This window comes from Anopheles marshallii, chromosome 2 (assembly GCF_943734725.1).
Source record: "Anopheles marshallii chromosome 2, idAnoMarsDA_429_01, whole genome shotgun sequence".
Taxonomy (NCBI): Eukaryota; Metazoa; Arthropoda; class Insecta; order Diptera; family Culicidae; genus Anopheles; species Anopheles marshallii.
The window spans coordinates 8,223,764-8,245,448 of NC_071326.1; the positions used below are offsets into that span (position 1 = coordinate 8,223,764).

At 45.1% G+C, this 21,685-nt stretch overlaps 4 protein-coding genes and 1 pseudogene across 4 annotated transcripts; 2 read left to right on the top strand and 3 right to left on the bottom strand.

The window, feature by feature from the left end:
- The first annotated feature begins 139 nt into the window (after window positions 1-139).
- Window positions 140-1,674, top strand: LOC128709948 (uncharacterized; annotated as a pseudogene).
- Window positions 1,675-2,053: 379 nt separating this feature from the next.
- Window positions 2,054-12,394, top strand: LOC128709949 (uncharacterized). Its single transcript, XM_053804984.1, has 13 exons — window positions 2,054-2,427; window positions 2,487-2,649; window positions 2,708-3,215; window positions 3,297-3,462; window positions 4,533-5,082; window positions 5,191-5,484; window positions 5,556-5,772; window positions 5,859-6,037; window positions 6,701-6,807; window positions 10,015-10,125; window positions 10,942-11,686; window positions 11,753-11,884; window positions 11,969-12,394. The coding sequence occupies exons 1-13, from the start codon at window positions 2,054-2,056 to the stop codon at window positions 12,392-12,394; spliced, it is 3,972 nt and encodes a 1,323-aa protein (XP_053660959.1).
- LOC128710005 (uncharacterized) lies at window positions 6,601-8,006 on the bottom strand. The gene is made up of 3 exons (XM_053805045.1): window positions 7,794-8,006; window positions 6,866-7,724; window positions 6,601-6,800 (listed from the first exon to the last, which is right to left on the bottom strand). The coding sequence occupies exons 1-3, from the start codon at window positions 8,004-8,006 to the stop codon at window positions 6,601-6,603; spliced, it is 1,272 nt and encodes a 423-aa protein (XP_053661020.1).
- Window positions 8,667-10,099, bottom strand: LOC128710006 (uncharacterized). The gene is made up of 4 exons (XM_053805046.1): window positions 9,902-10,099; window positions 9,104-9,835; window positions 8,934-9,039; window positions 8,667-8,857 (listed from the first exon to the last, which is right to left on the bottom strand). Exons 1-4 carry the CDS (start codon window positions 10,097-10,099, stop codon window positions 8,667-8,669), a joined length of 1,227 nt encoding a protein of 408 aa, XP_053661021.1.
- A 138-nt stretch (window positions 12,395-12,532) lies between the features above and the next one.
- LOC128709957 (uncharacterized) lies at window positions 12,533-21,360 on the bottom strand. The gene is made up of 7 exons (XM_053804992.1): window positions 20,659-21,360; window positions 20,047-20,196; window positions 18,274-19,985; window positions 17,014-17,032; window positions 14,906-15,673; window positions 14,310-14,459; window positions 12,533-14,248 (listed from the first exon to the last, which is right to left on the bottom strand). The coding sequence occupies exons 1-7, from the start codon at window positions 21,358-21,360 to the stop codon at window positions 12,533-12,535; spliced, it is 5,217 nt and encodes a 1,738-aa protein (XP_053660967.1).
- Between the last annotated feature and the right edge of the window lie 325 nt (window positions 21,361-21,685).

Consider the following 21,685-nt stretch of genomic DNA (forward strand, 5'->3'; position numbering starts at 1 on the left):
AAGAATGCAAAAGATAAAAGAGCGTTGGTGATGCGGGTTTTTAAAGTTGACAGAATTCTCCCTGCAAATCAGTTCCGTGAATGCTGTTCTAGTGGACATACCTCGAACCGCTCAAGACTTGAAGCTGTAGTTCGCCAGGATGACGTACAATCAAGACGAGCTTGTGGCCCCAGACTGGTTGAATGATGAGTTCTTTCGTGATGTGATGCGTGAATCGAATAATGATCCAACGATCGAGCTTTCTAGTGCGTGTGTGTTACGTCCAGGAACGAACAAGGGTGACCATTTCGCTAGTGTTATGTTTCGGACGACCATCAAGTATCGATCGACGCGTTCCCGTGAAGAGAAATCGATCAATGTCATCATGAAAACAAAACCGGAAGCAGATGGCCTAAAGAAGGATTTTCTAGAGGACGATACACTATTTGCAATCGAAATCGACATGTACAGCAAGACGCTACCGGAGATGGCGCGAATGTTGAAGGAAATCGGAGAGGAGTATAAGTATCCTCGGTATGTAGGAATTCGGTGGGATGTGTCGAAGGTGCTGTGAATGTAGTACTGTTCCTTTGCAGATACATTTACGGAACGATGAAGCCTCAAGTAATTCTCATATTGGAGGACATCAGTGATCAAGGATGGGTGATGGGAGATTTGATCAGTACTCTGGATGAAATGAAGCCGATAGTGAAAGATATAGCAATGTTCCATGCCGCGTCCGTGATGATGGATAGCTCGGTAAACGCATCCAAGTTTGCTGTTGCAACAAACTTCTTCGAATCAATATTCTTTACAGGACTCTACGTTCGCAGAAAGATACTCCTACTCTACAGCTGACAAGTTAATGGCCTTCGACGGCATGGTCAAGAAGGGCTTTGGAAATTTGATGCAGCTAACAGTGTTATATCCGGAGTTTGTTCAGTTTGCAAAACCCTTGGAGAAGTTTCAAGAAAATCTCCGGGAATATCTTGTTTCTGACCGAGATCGTTCGAATCATTCCATCACGTACCAAAACGTGTTGTTACATGGTGATTTTCACAGTAAAAATATGCTCCACCAAGTCGACAATGTAGGACGACACACGGATACGCTACTGATCGATTATCAGGTTTGTAATTGGAACTCACCTGCTATCGATTTGTACTATCTGCTGGATATGATACCCACACAAGAGGTTAAGGATGAACATCGATCTGAGTTGATTTATATGTACTATCAGCAGTACAGTGATCTATTGAAACGTCTGGGTTTTCTGGGAAAGATACCAACCATGCTGGAACTACAAATGGAACTTCTGCGCTATGCCAGCCTTGGTAAATTTCTTCCCCTACGTATCAGTTGGCTATTGCTGCTGCTATGTGCGTTTCATACGTTTTGTTTTAAATTATTTCAGAATTGTTACATTACGCCATCTTCAGCTCAGTTCGGTACATGGATCAAGGCGCTATCGATATTGAGGCAATGCTGAAAGGTGAAATCGATTACCCCGTTGCAAACAATCCAGAGTTCAGGAAGCTAATGCATAGAGAGCTCACACGATTCCTTCACCAAGGAAGTTTATAGAAGGACTATGTGATGGATCGAGTGACCTCTTACTTTACTGCATTTCATGTATCACATTTGCTTCTTCAAAATAATATGAATAAATGGATAATGATTGAATGCATAACCTAGAACATAGAGCATTCGAACGATGCCCGGTCTAAAGTTATACCTTAAATGGGCAGGTAAATCACACTGTACCAATTCCTGCACGGTTTGCGTTTGCACTATCGCTGGAAAGATAATGCATAGCGACGACCATGTTCGAATGGAGTTTCATTGATAATTATTACTGGCACGTTCACGCTTACAGTCGATATTGTGCCGATGGGGAGTTATTCGAGTAGGTTTGCAAACTTATCTACTGCTACATACTCGAACACAAAAGAACCATTGCAAAAGATAAAGGAGCGTTGATGTAGCTTTTTTTATTTAAAGATTGGAGATTTCTTACAGCCAGTCAGTTCCGTGTATGCTGTGGTAGTAAACATATTTCGACCCGTGCTCTAGGATGACGTACAATCAAGACGAGCTTGTGGCCCCAGACTGGTTGAATGATGAGTTCTTCCGCGACGTGATGCGTGAATCAAATAATGATCCTACGATCGAGCTTACCAGTGCGTGTGTGTTACGTCCAGGAACGAACAAGGGTGACCATTATGCTAGCGTTATGTTCCGAACGACCGTCAAGTATCGATCGACGCGTTCCCGTGAAGAGAAATCGGTCAATATCATTATGAAAACGAAACCGGAAGCAGACGGCCTAAAGAAGGAGCTTCTAGAGGACGATGCACTATTTGCCATCGAAATCGACATGTACAGCAAGACGCTACCGGAGATGGCGCGAATGTTGAAGGAAATCGGAGAGGAGTATAAGTATCCTCGGTATGTAGGAATTCGGTAGGATGGGTCGAAGGTGCTGTGAATGTACTGTTCCCTTGCAGATATATTTATGGATCACTGAAGCCTCGGGTCATCTTTATTCTCGAGGACATCAGTGATCAGGGATGGGTGATGGCAGATTATATCCGCACATTGGACGATATGAAGCCGACAGTGAAAGATATAGCAATGTTCCATGCTGCATCCGTGATGATAGAAAGCTCGGTAAGGACAGCCAAGTTAGCAGATGCGACAAACTACTTCAACAGAATCTTCTTTCTAGGATCCCACGTTCGCAGAAAGATATGCCTACGCTATGGGTGAAAAGTATTCGGGTTTCGAGGGGTTGATTAACAAGAGCTTTGGAGACTTGATGCAGTTGACAGCGTCGCAGCCAGAGTTCGCTCACTTTGCCAAACCCTTGGAGAAGTTTCAAGAAAATCTCCGTGAATACTACGTCTCATTGTACGACCCTTCCAAAACACATAAAAACGTGCTGATACACGGCGATTTTCATTATAAAAATATGCTTCACCAAATCGATCCTGAAGGACGACACACGGACACGATATTGCTCGATTATCAGGTCTGCTGTTGGACTTCACCTGCCATAGATTTGTACTATTTGTTGGATATGATACCGACCCAGGAAGTAAAGGACAATCATCGATCTGAGTTGATTTACATGTACTATCAGCAGTACACCGATCTACTGAAGCGTTTGGGTTTTCTGGGGAAGATCCCAACGTTATTAGATTTACAAATAGAGCTGCTGCGATTTGCTGGGCTTGGTAAGTAACTGCAAGAAACTTACTGCTTCCTGCACAAACCTGTTTCATTCTGAACCGTTGTTTTTGTTAATGTCGCTATAGAATTGGTCCACTACACCATCTTCAGCGCGATACGGTACATGGACCAAAGTGCAATCGATATCGAGGCAATGCTAAAGGGTGAAGTCGACAATCCCGTGTTGAGCAATCCAGAGTTCAAGAAGCTAATGCATAGAGAGCTAACACGATTCCTCCATCAAGGCACATTGTCGAGTGTCTAGCCATATACGGTATTTCAAAGGCCGGTAGCGTATTGCGTACGTCAGCGCATGTGATTGAGCAGCAGCCCAGAAACGATAACGTTTGTTGAAGACCGGTGGAGCCGTTTTGCAGTGCATGCAATCGTTGAAGCGTGCCGGGACAATATTCGATATCGGTCAGGAGAGATTCGCATCGTCATGGGAACGCGCCCGGTGTTGGGTGGTAGACGACCGAGCGCGTGGCCTGGTTTGTTTCGGCCATTGTATTGCCTAATAGTTGATAATCGGTATCTGCAATAAAATGGCTGATAAAATGAAGGAATGTTTCGAGTTGTCGTTTCCTAACGAATACCCTGCAGAAAGAAGCACTGTGCGCTATCAAGTTGCGTTCCGTGTGGCACGATGTAACGTTCGCGATCTAGCATCATCAGCAAAAGATCAATTGATCAAAGCAACCTTTATGACACGGTGATCCCGGCCTGCTGTGAGCTGGTCAATTCTTTATTGGTGTGATATAGCAGCATACTTTGACTTTACCATTGGGCTAAAAATTTAATGGCTAGACACTAAGAAACTCAGAAATCCTCACAAAATGGTAATGATTTTGATGATCATTTTAATTAGTAGTTTGGCTTAAAATTTAATCAGGGCTAAGGTCCATCTTTGGAAATCGACCCCTGCAGGAAAAAAGTCGTATTCTCCCGAAAACGGCCTATCATGCCTGCAGGTGTATGTGTATATCACGACCCTTTGAGTGATGATACTGGTTTTAAGGGTACATTCTACTCCATGCGTCGATACGGAAACGTGACGGTGCGGGATGCACTACATGTGAGTCAATTCTGAGACATAATGTTAAAATCACCCCAACGGACTGTTGGTGGTGTAGGTGAGTAGCGTGTCGTACATCCGACGTTCGTATCTGTGCAAGCGTCCAGTTCGCCACATCGCGCCGGGCTTAAATTGATGCGTTTGTTTTGCGGTCAGTTGTGAAAGAGCATCGCGATTGATCGTGCGCGGTGTGTGCGCGATTTCGGGAACTTTATTTCACCCGTTCGGGGTAATTGCATATCAGCAGAACAGAGCGACTGATAAAGACGGACAGTGAGACCATCATGGAGGAACCGGCGTGGATTGATCGGGAATATTTTACCCGCGTACTGGAAACCTATCTGCACGCGGATGTGACCGTGCAGCGGTACGAACTGACCGCCGGTTGTGCTGGGGGGCAGAATTTTATGAGTGCGATCTTGCGCGCCACGGTACACTACACGCTGGCCGGTGCGGAACCGGACCATGCCGAGACGGTGTCGTTAATTGTGAAGACGAAACTCGCGAATCCGGAGCTGGCGGAGGAGGCGGATCAGTTGAACGTGTTCGGCATCGAGAAAACCGTGTACGGGCCTGTGCTGAAAGCGGTAAGGGAGCTGTTGACCAGCTTCGGTGATTGTACGCAATTTGCGCCACGTTTTATCTACGAAGATGAGCACGCGCTGGTGCTGGAAGATTTGGCCGTTAAGGGTTACCGGCAGCCGGATCGTAGGGCACGCCTCGACCAACCACACATGCGGCTGATAGTGCAGAAGCTCGCCAAATTCCACGCGGCAACGGCGGTGCTGGGTCGTAAGGTAGCGTAGGTTTCGGGGTGTGGCGTTTGATTCCCACCGCTTCAACGCACTGCCCCAGCGTCGAACAATAGACCGCTGATGCTAAGTGATAATGATGCCTAATTACAGAATCGTGACCTGTTCAGTGTGCTAGCGTGCAGCAGCTTTTCCACTGAGGGGAATCCTGTACATCTGTTTTACGCCAACGCGATTCAGCATTGCATAGACCAAACGGTGCTGGTGCCCGAGTTAAGCCAGTACACCGAGTTTCTACGTGCCTTCCTAGGGCAAGCCATCGAACGGGAGACGAAAAGTTACGAAAGTGACGAAAGGGGGTTCAACGTGCTAAACCATGGCGATATGTGGCTGAACAATCTGTTGTGGAAGTACGATGCGGATGGTACGGTTAATGATGTGATAATGGTACGTTTAAATGTGAAGTAAAAACGGCAAAAAAACCCTGCAGAGTATCACCCAAGGAATTGTCGTTCTAGGTGGACTTCCAGGAAAGCTTCTACGGTTCGCCAGCGTTCGATCTGAACCACCTGCTGTACACATCCGCCAACAGTGCGATCCAGCGGGCCGGTTTCGACGAGCTCGCGCAGCTGTACACCGACGAGCTGCAGGGTGCACTGCGGCAATTTAAATACGACGGTCCGCTGCCCGATCTGACACGCGTGCGAGCGGAAATGGCATCACAACGCGACCACGGTATGTGCCATCAGCACAATTTGCATAAAAATACGTAACCGAGGCCGCGCGTAACAAAGCTAATACTGTTCGTCTCATTCTTCTAGCGCTCATCGTTACGACCTGCATTGTGCCGGCGCTAATAGTGGAAAATAGCGAGCTGGCCACACCGGAGAATATGCTCGGCGACCACGAGGAAGCAATTCGCGCCCGGGCAGAGATATTTAGCAATCCAAAGTTTATTGAAATCCTTTCTATTTTGTTACCGCGGCTAATGGCGGGTGGGGTCAGTGGATAACCCTTCGAAGGGGGGAAAATCTTTTGGACAACACCGCCAGTTGTTGTGTTCGTAAGACATATTTAAACTGTTCAGTATTTCTTCACATTACCAATGCGTTCGTCTCGAACTTCAGACCTTTGATTTTGACATTGTTTACTAACCAAATCAAGAAATAAAACCCTAAGAAATACATCATGATATTATTTCCAAAGGCTGGTAGTAATCGGGGTTTAGCCGAAAACATTTGCCTGGGTTTTGAACGTTCCGTACGCCGGTGTGTTATCAGTTTGCATTGCGACGATTTTCAGTGGGGGAAGGTGTGTGTTCTTATCAATAATTCACTGCGCACACACTGTACCCGTCACGCCCGCTAATCAGTTTTGGTGTGAGTGCTTTGGGTGAGGGATTTCCGGTGGCAGTTAATGCTAGATGAACCCCCTATTTGGGACACTTTGTCGCTTGCTAGACTCGTTGCAAGATTCTCGCAGAGTCGATGTTTATTGAGATATGGAAAAAGATGCTTTCAAACATGAGAGGGTTGTCGTGGTCTTCAGGCAATTTTCAGCATCCTAGTCCAACTTGTCTAGCAGTCCCATCCGATCGAACTGGGGAAGCAGCCCGCGAAGGATGGTATGATATTTAACGTTCGCCACTACCATCCGCTTAAAGCTCAGGGCCCGCTCATCGCTACACATTAGCGCATCGAAGTCGGCATTTTCAGTGTTTTCGTTCATCTGTACCGGCAGTGCGATGAAGGTCGAGTACACGGCTGCGGGGTAAGTAAACGAAAGTATTAGATGGTTCGACAACCGCGTGCCACTGTGGGCCCCATACCGTAGAACATTTTTCGAAGCGATTGCTGCAGGAACTGGTAGAGCGTAGGCAGTTTGCCGCTGTATTGCAACCGTCGAGCGTAGTCTGTCAGCTGATAGTAGTAGTACTGCAGTAGCTCATCGAAACAACGCTGCCTAATATCATCCCGGGCCGAGGTATAATAAAGGTAGCAAAAATCGATCATCGGCGATCCGTAGGTACAGTACTGGAAATCCAGCAGTACGGCGTCGATCGGGTTGCCTTGCGTATCGTACTTGTACAGGAAATTGTTTACCCACAAATCGCCCTGCACGAAGACGCACAAATCCTCACTGGCGGGATCATTATCTACCACGCGCTGCGAGTACTCGATAAAGTTCGGACCGAGCGTTCGCAACTTGGCATGATAGTACTGCCATTCGGAGCCCCATTTGGCAACCTCGTCGGTGAGCGCACTGAAGATGTGGATGAACATCGGATAGAATGCGTCCGTCTGGCGCGTTACGATGCTCCTGTCGTACGGTTTGAAAATGTTGGGCTGTCGTTCCTGCAACTTCAGCGAACCAGCATGCATCTTCGCCATCAGCTTGATGGCCATCTTCATGTGTTGCATGTCCATGCCCTGTGTGCGATCCACCATCCGATATCCTTCCGGGGCGAGATCCTTAAAAACGATCACTTCACGCCTGCGGTCCACTATCAGAGCGGTAGGATACAGCTCACCCGTTTCACCGATCGAACTCATCATCAGCTTCAACTCGGGAATGACGTACTGATATACGTCCATCTCCTTGCGCTGCACATCGTATTGACGAAGCTTTTCGCCCGCAAGTCCTTCGGTGATCATGCCCTTCACAATGAAGGTGCTTGTGATTTCGTACTGAAACAACAATAGAATCAATAGTAAACGGACGACCGTTGCTTATGATCACCAAGCGATCTACATTACCTGTTGCTGGGAGTGATACGTAACACCGATACGAAAGATGATGCTAGCATAGTTGTTACCTCTCGGCACGGCATAGTATATGTCCAGCTGGCGCACCTTGATCGATACATCCTTAAACGCACAACGCAACTTTTGTTCTACATACTTATCGTTCAACCATTCCGGCGCATCGGCCGCTGCATTCAGACAAGCTGGTAAGCTATTTTCTGGCATCGTGTACTATCTTTCCGCTGTTCCCAGTACGCGACAGTTGCAAGTGCAAGATGCAATAGCTTTATGTCCGAACAGTAGCCAGCTCGGTTAGTCTTTATACCGAATGGGCACTGTGTCTGGACAGTGCAGCTGACGGTGGTAGATTTAGTGCCATAAATTGTTGGTCCCGTGTGCGATCCAGACACTGGGCGCACGGGACGAAAAGACATCGTCAAGGAGCCGCATCTCAGATTGGTTGTGCAATTGTTGCCTTGGCATGGTGCTGGTGATGAGATGCACTTCAATTTGAATCATTGCAACGTACAATTTACTTCTCACACTGAGGATCTGGATGAGGCAATTGGTACACCGATAACGTACTACAAGATTAAACTATGATGCAGTTTCTGGTGACGTCGCTAGTATGAGCATTTGTGCTGAGCTCACTGTATACCTGACAGCGCGGTAAGCAATTGTTGATTGCATAGATTTACAGCAGTCCTTCAGTATCACAAAACTCCATAAATCATAAAGCATTTGCCACAAGTCGGCATGTGGTTTCTAAATATTTAAAGTCTTTATTATCTTGCCGGATGATTTTGTTAACGTCTCTAACTAGGCACGCGGCAGACTAGGCAGACACATCCACCTGTTGGTTGACGTTACGTTTAATCCCTGTGTTTAATCTAAGTAACCACTTAGATCAAACTCCCGTAGCAGCGCTGGCAAGACACTGACATAACGCGGGTTGTCAAAGAGATCGCGACGACATGCTTCACTGCGTTCGCCTTCCCCCAAAAGGAGATCCAAGTCTGTTTCTCCCGACCGTTCCATCATCGCTATTGGCATCTGTTGGAAGACGGCATTGACACCTGTTGCGAAATGAGACGTTATAATTGTTTGGTAAACATTCTTATCGCACCGGCCGTTATTATCATATCCACTTACGATGGAATCCTTTGCGAATGATCTCCACGTGGATGTCTGGGAGGGTAGGTATCGTTCCGGTGTAGTACAGTTGTTCCAAGGTAGATTGAAGTGTGGTATGATATAGCTGTAGCGGGTGGAGTTTGTACTAGCTGCGAGTTGAACTGATCAGCAATTAAACAAATGCTCACCTGTATTAAATCCGGTAAGTGTGCAACACGAACTTCCGGTTGTAGTGAACCGTACAGGAAGAAATTAAGATCCACTCCTGGTGAACCGAAAAATGCAAGCTGATAATCCAGCAACAGTACATCTTCCACTCCAGTGTCTTCGCCGTAGGAGAACATCATGTTGTTTAGCCATATATCGTTGTGATTCAGCACGTTAAAGCAATTCTCCTCTCTGCGATAGACATCACACCCGTAAGGAATGATCTTGTCGTGAAGCTTTTGCAGCTTTCGCTGTATCTGATCCCATCGTCCATCCCTGTTCCATTCTGCTACTAGGCGCATCACCTGCCGAACGCATCGCCGATAGTATGGCAGAAATGTCTGCTTCTTGGGATCATCGGAAATGCATCCTTCCTTCGTGAGGTCGAACAGTGCGGGTTCCTCTTCGTATACGATCCGTGAGCAGGCGTGCAGTTTGGCGAGCTTCACAATTACCAACCGTGCGTGGTCTACATCTAATCCGTACCGGCGATCAACCATTTTATAACCCTGCTCGCACACATCTTCAAACACGAGCATCTGCTTGGGAGTGGTGGCAGTGCTTAAACAATGCGGCGAAATGACCGAAACATCACCCATCGATCTCAAATGTTTGTAGATCTTGGGAATTATCTGTCCATAAATCACGATCTCTCTAGGGTAGATATTGTTCTCCTGCATGACTTTTTGCTGAAGTTCTCCCGATGGCATCACCTGGAAGCGAATTAAAAAAAAACATCATTTTAAACAGTTCTACCACTGGGAATGGCAAGTACATACCTTAAGAATAATGTTCTTCTTCACAAACAAACCGATATCGTAATGCAGCGACACACGGTACATTTCACTCGCGTAATTATCTCCCTTTTTTGTTGCAACGTTAACCTCATAAGCAACAAGCCGCTTAAAACTGGTTCCATGCTGCTGTACCAGCAATTCCACCAACAGATCATTGTTGATCCACTCGACGTTAGCCATTTGCGCAAAGGCGTAGAGAAGCACAGGTTCGCTAGCAAGCAAATCACTTCCGGAGATCTTTACCGTGCAACGACCGAAAGAGGAACTGGAGTGCTGTGGCGATTTTTTTTCTTTTCCCATAGCACTGATAACACTACTAGACAATGTGTACCACTGTAATATGAGGTACGTTGGTTGATAAAAATACACCCCTCTTAATTATAGATCTGATAAGCACTGTTTGAAGCGTAGCAATGACCGTAATCTTACACTTTTATATTTTATGACTCAAATGATGTCTAAATATTTGATGTAATGCAAACACTAACCGACGATCCATTTTAAAACATAAATAAGCAAACACTTATGCGAAGAGTCTTAATCTTAAGGAATATGTGCATTACTCAATGGATCAATGCGTTAGATTAAGCATATTAACGCCTAACAGTATGCAATGATACATTTTTTTGTCAGTTTTCGATTTTGCCGCATCACGTGTTTCAGCCAGTTATTTAATAATTGGATTCAATTTGCATACTTTCAGGTGTGATCATTTTCGGTTAAATCGGTCGAAGTCTGACACATCACGTGTACGTACTTCAAGTCATGTCGTTATTAAGGTAAGAAGTGTATAACTAAAGGATTTTCATACAGTCTAATGGTAATTAACTAAAGGGTCTTAAATATATCGTTGCTACTTTTCCAAATATTGCACCGTATAGCATCTTAAAAAATGGACTAAAAGTGTATACTTCCAAGCGGAGTTTTCACATAAACGCACCGCTTAGTGTCCGATGAGCTCGCAAAGATTACATTGTCTGACGTAATGATTTATTTCACATGACGAAATGAATTGCGCGCAGTATCAACAACCCTCACCAACAGTTCAGTTCAGTTCAGTCCAATTTCATAACGCGTTCAAGCTATACGGGAATCAACATGAGTGAATCAAGCTGGAAGACTGTGGAATATTTCAAGGACGTAATAATGTGTGATCTTTGCCTTGAGGACAATGAATCTCTCAAAATCATAAGCTTCAATATCAGTAAGGCAAATGAAAAAACAGCCGGCTATATGTCACTTATCCATCGGGTGTGCATCGAGGTGGAGTTTGGGGAAAGCCCCACTAAGTCTGCAGCGTTGTCGTATATTGTGAAGGAGAAATCAGATACAGCATTTGGTTACAAACTCGTCGAAGTTCTTTCTGTGTTTCCCAAAGAGTGCGAAGTGTACGAGAAGCTATTACCCGCATTCGAACACATATTAGAGAAACAGGAGTTAGTGCGCTTCGGTCCAAAAGTGTTTAAAACAACCAACGAATCCGTGATCGTTATGGAGGATCTAACGCGAAGCCAGTTTTACATGCGGGAACAAAGTTTTGGTCTTCCAATTACGGATATTAAAAGGATACTGCACAAGCTGGCCGCGTTTCATGCTGCCTCTGTAATTTACAAGGAAAACAATGGAACATTTTCGGATCTGTTTTCCGAGGGCGTAATAGCGGAAAAAACAATCGATTTACTGAGCGGTTACAACGAAACGTTGTACACAGTGTTTCTAAAAAGTTTGAGCGAGAGAAACATCTCCGACGAGTACTTACGGCCACTGGTAAACTATGAAAACATATTTCTTCTTTCCTAGTAATCTGATTCTGGTACATAAATTTAATCACAGATGGCGCTCGATGGTCGGTTACTAAAAGAATGTTGTAACGTTCAGCGCACAGACCCGTCGGAATTTATTGTTCTTAACCATGATGATCTCTGGCCAAATAATGTTATGTTTGGAGAAGATGATCTACGTTTTGTAAGTAGCTTTAAATCCAATACAATCTACCAATGGTGAGATGTATAACTATACAATAACTAATACACAAACAACCTCGTGCAGTTGGATTTCCAAACAGCGTTCTATGGATCATTTGCATCGGAATTGTTATTCTTGTTCACAACATCTGCTACGGAATTGATATGTGACTCATTCGAGGAATTATTGCAATTTTACCATGAAAACCTAACAGAGGTATTCGAGCGACTACACTATCATAAACTGATACCATCGTACGCAGATTTGCTGGAGCAGATCAAACGGCGGGGTATTCTAATATTACCCGCACTCTCAGAAGCCGTAGCCATCACGATGGCTGGTTTAACGGAACCTTCGGACATGGAAATGATCACTTCTGATCAAGCGGAGGGTGTAGCGCTACGGCACCGTGTCTACAATAATCCATCGTTCGTAGACCTTGTAGATCGTCTGCTACCAAAGCTGTACGAATTGGGACTATTAAATATTGAAGTGGTTTCTGAGCACTAGGTCATTCTGATTCAATAAAAAATAAAAGACTTGATAAATAAAAGGTCAGCTCTTTATTGATGAAACGTTTACCCGTATGACTCTTGTGCTAGGTGGGTTGCGCATCTAATTACAGCGTTACGTGTACGATCTTTGGAATTACTGGTCCTGCCTACAATTAGCCGCTAGTGGCGTCAGCAATCCACGTGATCGGAAATAGGGCAACAGCTCCTTCATATGCTGCTTAAAACGATCGTTATCGAAGAGTAGCTTTTGAAACCTTTGTCCAGCTTCGGTCTGCACGATGGCCGCTTCCTGGGAGGCGTCTTCACTCGGATCTGCCAACACGTACGGAAGATCAATGACGGTAGTTTTGATGGCCGCACTTAGACGATCGTTGAAATCGATGTGGAGCTGTTGCAGCGTTGGCAACCGTTTGCGGTAACCGAGCAGCACTAAGTTATGGACCAGACGTTCCTGGTAGTATCGCAAAAAGTATGCCTGCTTCGAAAGCTTCAGATCTCCCCGCACAGAGGAAAACAGGAAGTGGATTAGATCGAACACAGGTGAGCCCCACGATGGAAACTGGTAATCGACCATCGCCACACGTTTCACCGTCTCGTCGTCATATGAAAAAAGAATATTGTTCAGCCACGCGTCGCCATGATTCAGTACATTGAACCCATTCACGTCGATGGTCCAAGTGTCTACCAGCAATGTGTAGATCTGCCTGGAAACGGTCTCCAGATCGTCGACGAACTCTTCAGCGAACTCCCACTCTCTCATATACTTGAACAAACTGTCCAGTGAGGGAGCAAACATCGCATCTGTTTTAGACGCCATTTCCCGGTCCGAGCTTGACTCGGCCAGTTCCTTTGGCAGGGTATTCCCGGACTCGCAATACACGGCTGATGCAGCATGGAATAGTGCCAGATGGTCGAGTACTGCCTCAACGTGAGCTTTATCTAAACCTTCCTGTCTATTAGCCATGCGGAACCCGCTAATCGTCAAATCTTCCAGTACGATCACGTCCACCGGTAGTCCAACACGTGTTGTATAGTGGCGTGGTCCAAGCTTTACCGATACTCCCTTGCTGTGGTACAGTGCTTCGAAGGCGGGTATGAGGTGTTGGTAGAGATGAAGCTCTCTCACGTACATATCCTTGTCCAGTGTGTAAGATGCCGCAATGCCCTTTGGAGGTGCTTTGATGATGAGCGATAGTGTCTCCTCCGTGTCTGCATCCTTCCAGAGCAGACTCACCTTGGCCGAGTACAGCGCAGATGCGTAACTATCGCCCTTCTTAGCAGCATTTTTTACGTATACACTACGAACGATGCGCTTATTCTTCTCGTCAATACCGAATTTGGAATCTACGATGTGCTCAATAAACTCTTGGTCCAACCACAGCGGTAGTTCCAGCGACGGATCACATTCAATCCGCGCCGCTCGTTGGGTACCGATCTGCAGTAGATCAAACACTCCTCTGTCGTAGAAGAAGTCCAAGATTTGTCCCATTTGTTTGACATAAACAGGATTGTTGTACATTTTCAGCTTAAAGGCAACTCCGGCGTCGCCCTGATCCAGCATCAAATCCATCGAAGCATCGTCCGTTTTCTCCATCACACATGCAGGAAGAATGGATAAGGATATCATCAACCCGAACAGGTGATGCGTTGTTATATCCGAGTGCAGTTCTTTCAGCAGTGGGACCTTGCCATTGTACCCAAGGAAATTAAAACTATCAACGAGATGTTCGTGATAATATTGAATCATGTAGTTCATCTGTGATAGCTTCAAATCGCCGTTAACGGAAGTCAGGATGAAGTAGAGCAGGTCGTGCGCCGGCGAGGACCAGAAGCTGAGCTGATAGTCAATCTGCAGCGATAAGAAATGATAAGTCCAGCATCGGCGCGAATTTACCCGATTCTTTTCTTACCAGTACGATATCGTTTGGCTCATTTTCTGCTTTGTGACGAAATAGGATATTATTGCACCACATGTCACCGTGATTAAGTACGTTGAATCCAGCTGGATTGGCCCGAGTGATAAGCAAGAGGGAATCGAACAAATCCATACCACAATGTTTCTGTGAAAAAGGCCATATGGATTTTTGTCGATGAATAAAAAATGCTCATAAAAATACATGTTTTCATAACACCTGGACTACTTGGACACCATTTATGACGGTTGGTCACTGGCTCATACCCTCAAGGTAAGCAAATTTAATTTAAAATAAAAAAAATAAAGTAATAAGCCACAAACTATTTCTTAGTATTATCTCGGAAGTTTTAGCTTATACTAGTAGGCTTTCTTTTCTTTATCGGCATAACAACCTCAAGAGGTCTAGGGCCTGCCCTTTTTGGTTTTCTTTGACTTTAGTTACACGTAGGCGGATAGCCAGAGGATTGCTCCAGATGGGATTTTGGACCGTTCTTGTGAAGAACGGCTCCGCTACCAAAACACCACCGGGTCGCCTTATATAGTAAGCTTTATCTTTATACAAAAGCAACTTTGGCCCCTAGCAATACGTACCATCAGATCGGCATAGATCGCTGTTTTATCTGACCATCCACGCAGTATCATCTGGAAGAATTCAGCCTGTTGCTTATGAAATTGCTCAGTCATAGCGCGTGCTTTATCTGAAACAAGACCCTGCTTGAATAGTTCCCCATACGGGCCACGTTGCTGCTGCAGAACAACAGACGCTGCATGGAACTGTGCCATTCGTCGTAGTGCCAATCGAGTATGCTCCATGTCCATTCCTTGGTGTCGATTCGCCATCGTAAACTGACGTTCATGCAAATCTTCCATCACAATCACATCGGTCGGTTCGGTGCTGTGCTTCAGACAGCGTGGCCCAAATGACACACCCGTTCGACCACGCTCGTCATACAGCCGTTCCATGGCGGGTAGTATGTCTGTGTACATGGCCATCTCCTTTGGGAACAGGTTCATCATTTTTATCATCTCATCGGACAGTCCGAGATTTGGGAGAGCTTTCACAATTAACGAAACGTCAGTTTCATGGTTACCATCATGCACTCGAACCGACACTCGCACACGGTAGAGAATGGACGCATAATTATCACCAGCCTCCGTAGCTTTCCGAACATCGAGATCGGTGATAGTGAAGGCATTTTCCGGAAGATCCAACTTCACCGCAATAGCATCCACAAAGTATTCCTTTGTCATCCATTGCGGTACAGCAACACCAGCACTAATAGATGAGGTCATGGTTATTTCACGTTCACGTTTGTTTGTTTGATTTATAATATTCGCGAATGTTGTCTGCTTAGGTATCTGGCGATCCGATTCCGAAATCGTATCCGTTTAGACCTGTTCGCTGTAAGCGCAGAATAAATACTGTCCGGCGAGCGCGCAGAGTGCTTGCGCGAAATAAAGTTGTGTTGTAGTAAATGTGTGCGTAAAATTGATCTTTCCTAAAACCACGACCAGCATTTGGCCGATAAGGTATGTTTCACAGGTTTCGGTTGAGTAGTAAGTGTCAACACAGCTTATCCCGACTTTTTGACGAAAACGCAACGTCATTGCGTCGAAATTTTTGTGTATGTACAACCAAACATTGAATCACGAAGAACAGGTTGATACGGCGATATATGCGCATGAGCGAAAGGAAACGGGTAGAATCGATTTCATCAAACATTGTGTTTATCTCTCGCCAACATAGGAATTCCATTCCCTCCTGTATGTACACACAACAGTAATTCTAACGCAATATCTACCGGTTGTTGTGGTTGTTCCATTAGCCGTACCGTATCTGTTCCTATCTCAATGTTGACCATTTTTGGTGCCGTACAAATCTCGTTGTGATAAAATTTTTCGGTGTGTTCTACCAAATACCTTATATGGTAAGGAAGTCTGTAAGTCTGTTGTTATTGGACTTATGCAGATTAATGGCCTACTTCAAGTCATCCTAAAGTCCGAAGAGTTTGAAGAGGTTCACATTTTAAATACAACCAACTGACGAAGTTTCGTAGAACATACTTACCTACTTTGATGTGCTATGAGGATGTCAAATTCGGTGCTTACTTCAGTTGTACTATGTAATTGATGTAGTTCTGATCTACATCATGTTCAATCACTCATCAATCAAATTGTCCAAAAGATACAGGCAAGAATGTCATACATGTAACGATTCGAATTATTCATGCATTTAAATATTAATGTACAAATCAATCGATTCGGACATATGTTATTTCAGGCGTACTGTTCGCATACCCGCACCGCTTAGTGTTCCTTTAGCAAAGATAGCATTGTCTGACGTAATGCTTTATCTCACTCCACGAAATGAGTTGCGCGCAGTATCAACAACCCTCACCAACAGTTCAGTTCAGTCCAATTTCATAACGCGTTCAAGCTATACGGGAACCAACATGAGTGAATCAAGCTGGAAGACTGTGGAATATTTCAAGGACGTAATAATGTGTGATCTTTGCCTTGAGGACAATGAATCTCTCAAAATCATAAGCTTCAATATCAGTAAGGCAAATGAAAAAACAGCCGGCTATATGTCACTTATCCATCGGGTGTGCATCGAGGTGGAGTTTGGGGAAAGCCCCACTAAGTCTGCAGCGTTGTCGTATATTGTGAAGGAGAAATCAGATACAGCATTTGGTTACAAACTCGTCGAAGTTCTTTCTGTGTTTCCCAAAGAGTGCGAAGTGTACGAGAAGCTATTACCCGCATTCGAACACATATTAGAGAAACAGGAGTTAGTGCGCTTCGGTCCAAAAGTGTTTAAAACAACCAACGAATCCGTGATCGTTATGGAGGATCTAACGCGAAGCCAGTTTTACATGCGGGAACAAAGTTTTGGTCTTCCAATTACGGATATTAAAAGGATACTGCACAAGCTGGCCGCGTTTCATGCTGCCTCTGTAATTTACAAGGAAAACAATGGAACATTTTCGGATCTGTTTTCCGAGGGCGTAATAGCGGAAAAAACAATCGATTTACTGAGCGGTTACAACGAAACGTTGTACACAGTGTTTCTAAAAAGTTTGCGCGATCGAAACATCTCCGACGAGTACTTACGGCCACTGGTAAACTATGAAAACATATTTCTTCTTTCCTAGTAATCTGATTCTGGTACATAAATTTAATCACAGATGGCGCTCGATGGTCGGTTACTAAAAGAATGTTGTAACGTTCAGCGCACAGACCCGTCGGAATTTATTGTTCTTAACCATGATGATCTCTGGCCAAATAATGTTATGTTTGGAGAAGATGATCTACGTTTTGTAAGTAGCTTTAAATCCAATACAATCTACCAATGGTAAGATGTATAACTAACACAAACAACCTCGTGCAGTTGGATTTCCAAACAGCGTTCTATGGATCATTTGCATCGGAATTGTTATACTTGTTCACAACATCTGCTACGGAATTGATATGTGACTCATTCGAGGAATTATTGCAATTTTACCATGAAAACTTAACAGAGGTATTCGAGCGACTACACTATCATAAACTGATACCATCGTACGCAGATTTGCTGGAGCAGATCAAACGGCGGGGTATTCTAATATTACCCCCACTCTCAGAAGCCGTAGCCATCACGATGGTTGGTTTAACGGAACCTTCGGACATGGAAATGATCACTTCTGATCAAGCGGAGGGTGTAGCGCTACGGCACCGTGTCTACAATAATCCATCGTTCGTAGACCTTGTAGATCGTCTGCTACCAAAGCTGTACGAATTGGGATTATTAAATATTGATGTGGTTTCTGAGCACTAAGTCATTCTGATTCAATAAAAAATAAAAGACTTGATAAATAAAAGGTCAGCTCTTTATTGATGAAACGTTTACCCGTATGACTCTTGTGATAGGTGGGTTGCGCATCTAATTACAGCGTTACGTGTACGATCTTTGGAATTACTGGTCCTGCCTACAATTAGCCGCTAGTGGCGTCAGCAATCCACGTGATCGGAAATAGGGCAACAGCTCCTTCATATGCTGCTTAAAACGATCGTTATCGAAGAGCAGCTTTTGAAATCTTTGTCCTGCTTCGGTCTGCACGATGGCCGCTTCCTGGGAGGCGTCTTCACTCGGATCTGCCAACACGTACGGAAGATCAATGACGGTAGTTTTGATGGCCGCACTTAGACGATCGTTAAAATCGATGTGGAGCTGTTGCAGCGTTGGCAACCGTTTGCGGTAACCGAGCAGCACTAAGTTATGGACCAGACGTTCCTGGTAGTATCGCAAAAAGTATGCCTGCTTCGAAAGCTTCAGATCTCCCCGCACAGAGGAAAACAGGAAGTGGATTAGATCGAACACAGGTGAGCCCCACGATGGAAACTGGTAATCGACCATCGCCACACGTTTCACCGTCTCGTCGTCATATGAAAAAAGAATATTGTTCAGCCACGCGTCGCCATGATTCAGTACATTGAACCCATTCACGTCGATGGTCCAAGTGTCTACCAGCAATGTGTAGATCTGCCTGGAAACGGTCTCCAGATCGTCGACGAACTCTGCAGCGAACTCCCACTCTCTCATATACTTGAACAAACTGTCCAGTGAGGGAGCAAACATCGCATCTGTTTTAGACGCCATTTCCCGGTCCGAGCTTGACTCGGCCAGTTCCTTTGGCAGGGTATTCCCGGACTCGCAATACACGGCTGATGCAGCATGGAACAGTGCCAGATGGTCGAGTACTGCCTCAACGTGAGCTTTATCTAAACCTTCCTGTCTATTAGCCATGCGGAACCCGCTAATCGTCAAATCTTCCAGTACGATCACGTCCACCGGTAGTCCAACACGTGTTGTATAGTGGCGTGGTCCAAGCTTTACCGATACTCCCTTGCTGTGGTACAGTGCTTCGAAGGCGGGTATGAGGTGTTGGTAGAGATGAAGCTCTCTCACGTACATATCCTTGTCCAGTGTGTAAGATGCCGCAATGCCCTTTGGAGGTGCTTTGATGATGAGCGATAGTGTCTCCTCCGTGTCTGCATCCTTCCAGAGCAGACTCACCTTGGCCGAGTACAGCGCAGATGCGTAACTATCGCCCTTCTTAGCAGCATTTTTTACGTATACACTACGAACGATGCGCTTATTCTTCTCGTCAATACCGAATTTGGAATCTACGATGTGCTCAATAAACTCTTGGTCCAACCACAGCGGTAGTTCCAGCGACGGATCACATTCAATCCGCGCCGCTCGTTGGGTACCGATCTGCAGTAGATCAAACACTCCTCTGTCGTAGAAGAAGTCCAAGATTTGTCCCATTTGTTTGACATAAACAGGATTGTTGTACATTTTCAGCTTAAAGGCAACTCCGGCGTCGCCCTGATCCAGCATCAAATCCATCGAAGCATCGTCCGTTTTCTCCATCACACATGCAGGAAGAATGGATAAGGATATCATCAACCCGAACAGGTGATGCGTTGTTATATCCGAGTGCAGTTCTTTCAGCAGTGGGACTTTGCCATTGTACCCAAGAAAATTAAAACTATCAACGAGATGTTCGTGATAATATTGAATCATGTAGTTCATCTGTGATAGCTTCAAATCGCCGTTAACGGAAGTCAGGATGAAGTAGAGCAGGTCGTGCGCCGGCGAGGACCAGAAGCTGAGCTGATAGTCAATCTGCAGCGATAAGAAATGATAAGTCCAGCATCGGCGCGAATTTACCCGATTCTTTTCTTACCAGTACGATATCGTTTGGCTCATTTTCTGCTTTGTGACGAAATAGGATATTATTGCACCACATGTCACCGTGATTAAGTACGTTGAATCCAGCTGGATTGGCCCGAGTGATAAGCAAGAGGGAATCGAACAAATCCATACCACAATGTTTCTGTGAAAAAGGCCATATGGATTTTTGTCGATGAATAAAAAATGCTCATAAAAATACATGTTTTCATAACACCTGGACTACTTGGACACCATTTATGACGGTTGGTCACTGACTCACACCCTCAAGGTAAGCTAATTTAATTTAAAATAAAAAAAATAAAGTAATAAGCCACAAACTATTTCTTAGTATTATCTCGGAAGTTTTAGCTTATACTAGTAGGCTTTCTTTTCTTTATCGGCATAACAACCTCAAGAGGTCTAGGGCCTGCCCTTTTTGGTTTTCTTTGACTTTAGTTACACGTAGGCGGATAGCCAGAGGATTGCTCCAGATGGGATTTTGGACCGTTCTTGTGAAGAACGGCTCCGCTACCAAAACACCACCGGGTCGCCTTATATAGTAAGCTTTATCTTTATACAAAGCCTTCAACGAATGTAACATACTTTGGCCCCTAGCAATACGTACCATCAGATCGGCATAGATCGCTGTTTTATCTGACCATCCACGCAGTATCATCTGGAAGAATTCAGCCTGTTGCTTATGAAATTGCTCAGTCATAGCGCGTGCTTTATCTGAAACAAGACCCTGCTTGAATAGTTCCCCATACGGGCCACGTTGCTGCTGCAGAACAACAGACGCTGCATGGAACTGTGCCATTCGTCGTAGTGCCAATCGAGTATGCTCCATGTCCATTCCTTGGTGTCGATTCGCCATCGTAAACTGACGTTCATGCAAATCTTCCATCACAATCACATCGGTTGGTTCGGTGCTGTGCTTCAGACAGCGTGGCCCAAATGACACACCCGTTCGACCACGCTCGTCATACAGCCGTTCCATGGCGGGTAGTATGTCTGTGTACATGGCCATCTCCTTTGGGAACAGGTTCATCATTTTTATCATCTCATCGGACAGTCCGAGATTTGGGAGAGCTTTCACAATTAACGAAACGTCAGTTTCATGGTTACCATCATGCACTCGAACCGACACTCGCACACGGTAGAGAATGGACGCATAATTATCACCAGCCTCCGTAGCTTTCCGAACATCGAGATCGGTGATAGTGAAGGCATTTTCCGGAAGATCCAACTTCACCGCAATAGCATCCACAAAGTATTCCTTTGTCATCCATTCCGGTACAGCAACACCAGCACTAATAGATGAGGTCATGGTTATTTCACGTTCACGTTTGTTTGTTTGATTTATAATATTCGCGAATGTTGTCTGCTTAGGTATCTGGCGATCCGATTCCGAAATCGTATCCGTTTAGACCTGTTCGCTGTAAGCGCAGAATAAATACTGTCCGGCGAGCGCGCAGAGTGCTTGCGCGAAATAAAGTAGTGTTGTAGTAAATGTGTGCGTAAAATTGATCTTTCCTAAAACCACGACCAGCATTTGGCCGATAAGGTATGTTTCACAGGTTTCGGTTGAGTAGTAAGTGTCAACACAGCTTATCCCGACTTTTTGACGAAAACGCAACGTCATTGCGTCGAAA

Excerpts from the sequence above, each read along its gene's own strand:
- LOC128709949 (XM_053804984.1), top strand. The coding sequence starts at position 2,054 with ATGACGTACAATCAAGACGAGCTTGTGGCCCCAGACTGGTTGAATGAT. Across the intron at positions 5,083-5,190 it reads CGGCGGTGCTGGGTCGTAAG|AATCGTGACCTGTTCAGTGT; the intron begins GTAGCGTAGGTT and ends GCCTAATTACAG. Across the intron at positions 10,126-10,941 it reads AAAGGCGTAGAGAAGCACAG|TATCAACAACCCTCACCAAC; the intron begins GTTCGCTAGCAA and ends AATTGCGCGCAG.
- LOC128710005 (XM_053805045.1), bottom strand. The coding sequence starts at position 8,006 with ATGCCAGAAAATAGCTTACCAGCTTGTCTGAATGCAGCGGCCGATGCG. Across the intron at positions 7,725-7,793 it reads CGTATCACTCCCAGCAACAG|TACGAAATCACAAGCACCTT; the intron begins GTAATGTAGATC and ends TTGTTGTTTCAG. Across the intron at positions 6,801-6,865 it reads GCTTCGAAAAATGTTCTACG|CCGTGTACTCGACCTTCATC; the intron begins GTATGGGGCCCA and ends CTTACCCCGCAG.
- LOC128710006 (XM_053805046.1), bottom strand. The coding sequence starts at position 10,099 with ATGGCTAACGTCGAGTGGATCAACAATGATCTGTTGGTGGAATTGCTG. Across the intron at positions 9,836-9,901 it reads AGAAGAACATTATTCTTAAG|GTGATGCCATCGGGAGAACT; the intron begins GTATGTACTTGC and ends ATTCGCTTCCAG. Across the intron at positions 9,040-9,103 it reads ACTTACCGGATTTAATACAG|CTATATCATACCACACTTCA; the intron begins GTGAGCATTTGT and ends CACCCGCTACAG.
- LOC128709957 (XM_053804992.1), bottom strand. The coding sequence starts at position 21,360 with ATGACCTCATCTATTAGTGCTGGTGTTGCTGTACCGGAATGGATGACA. Across the intron at positions 19,986-20,046 it reads AGCCAAACGATATCGTACTG|ATTGACTATCAGCTCAGCTT; the intron begins GTAAGAAAAGAA and ends TTATCGCTGCAG. Across the intron at positions 14,249-14,309 it reads AGCCAAACGATATCGTACTG|ATTGACTATCAGCTCAGCTT; the intron begins GTAAGAAAAGAA and ends TTATCGCTGCAG.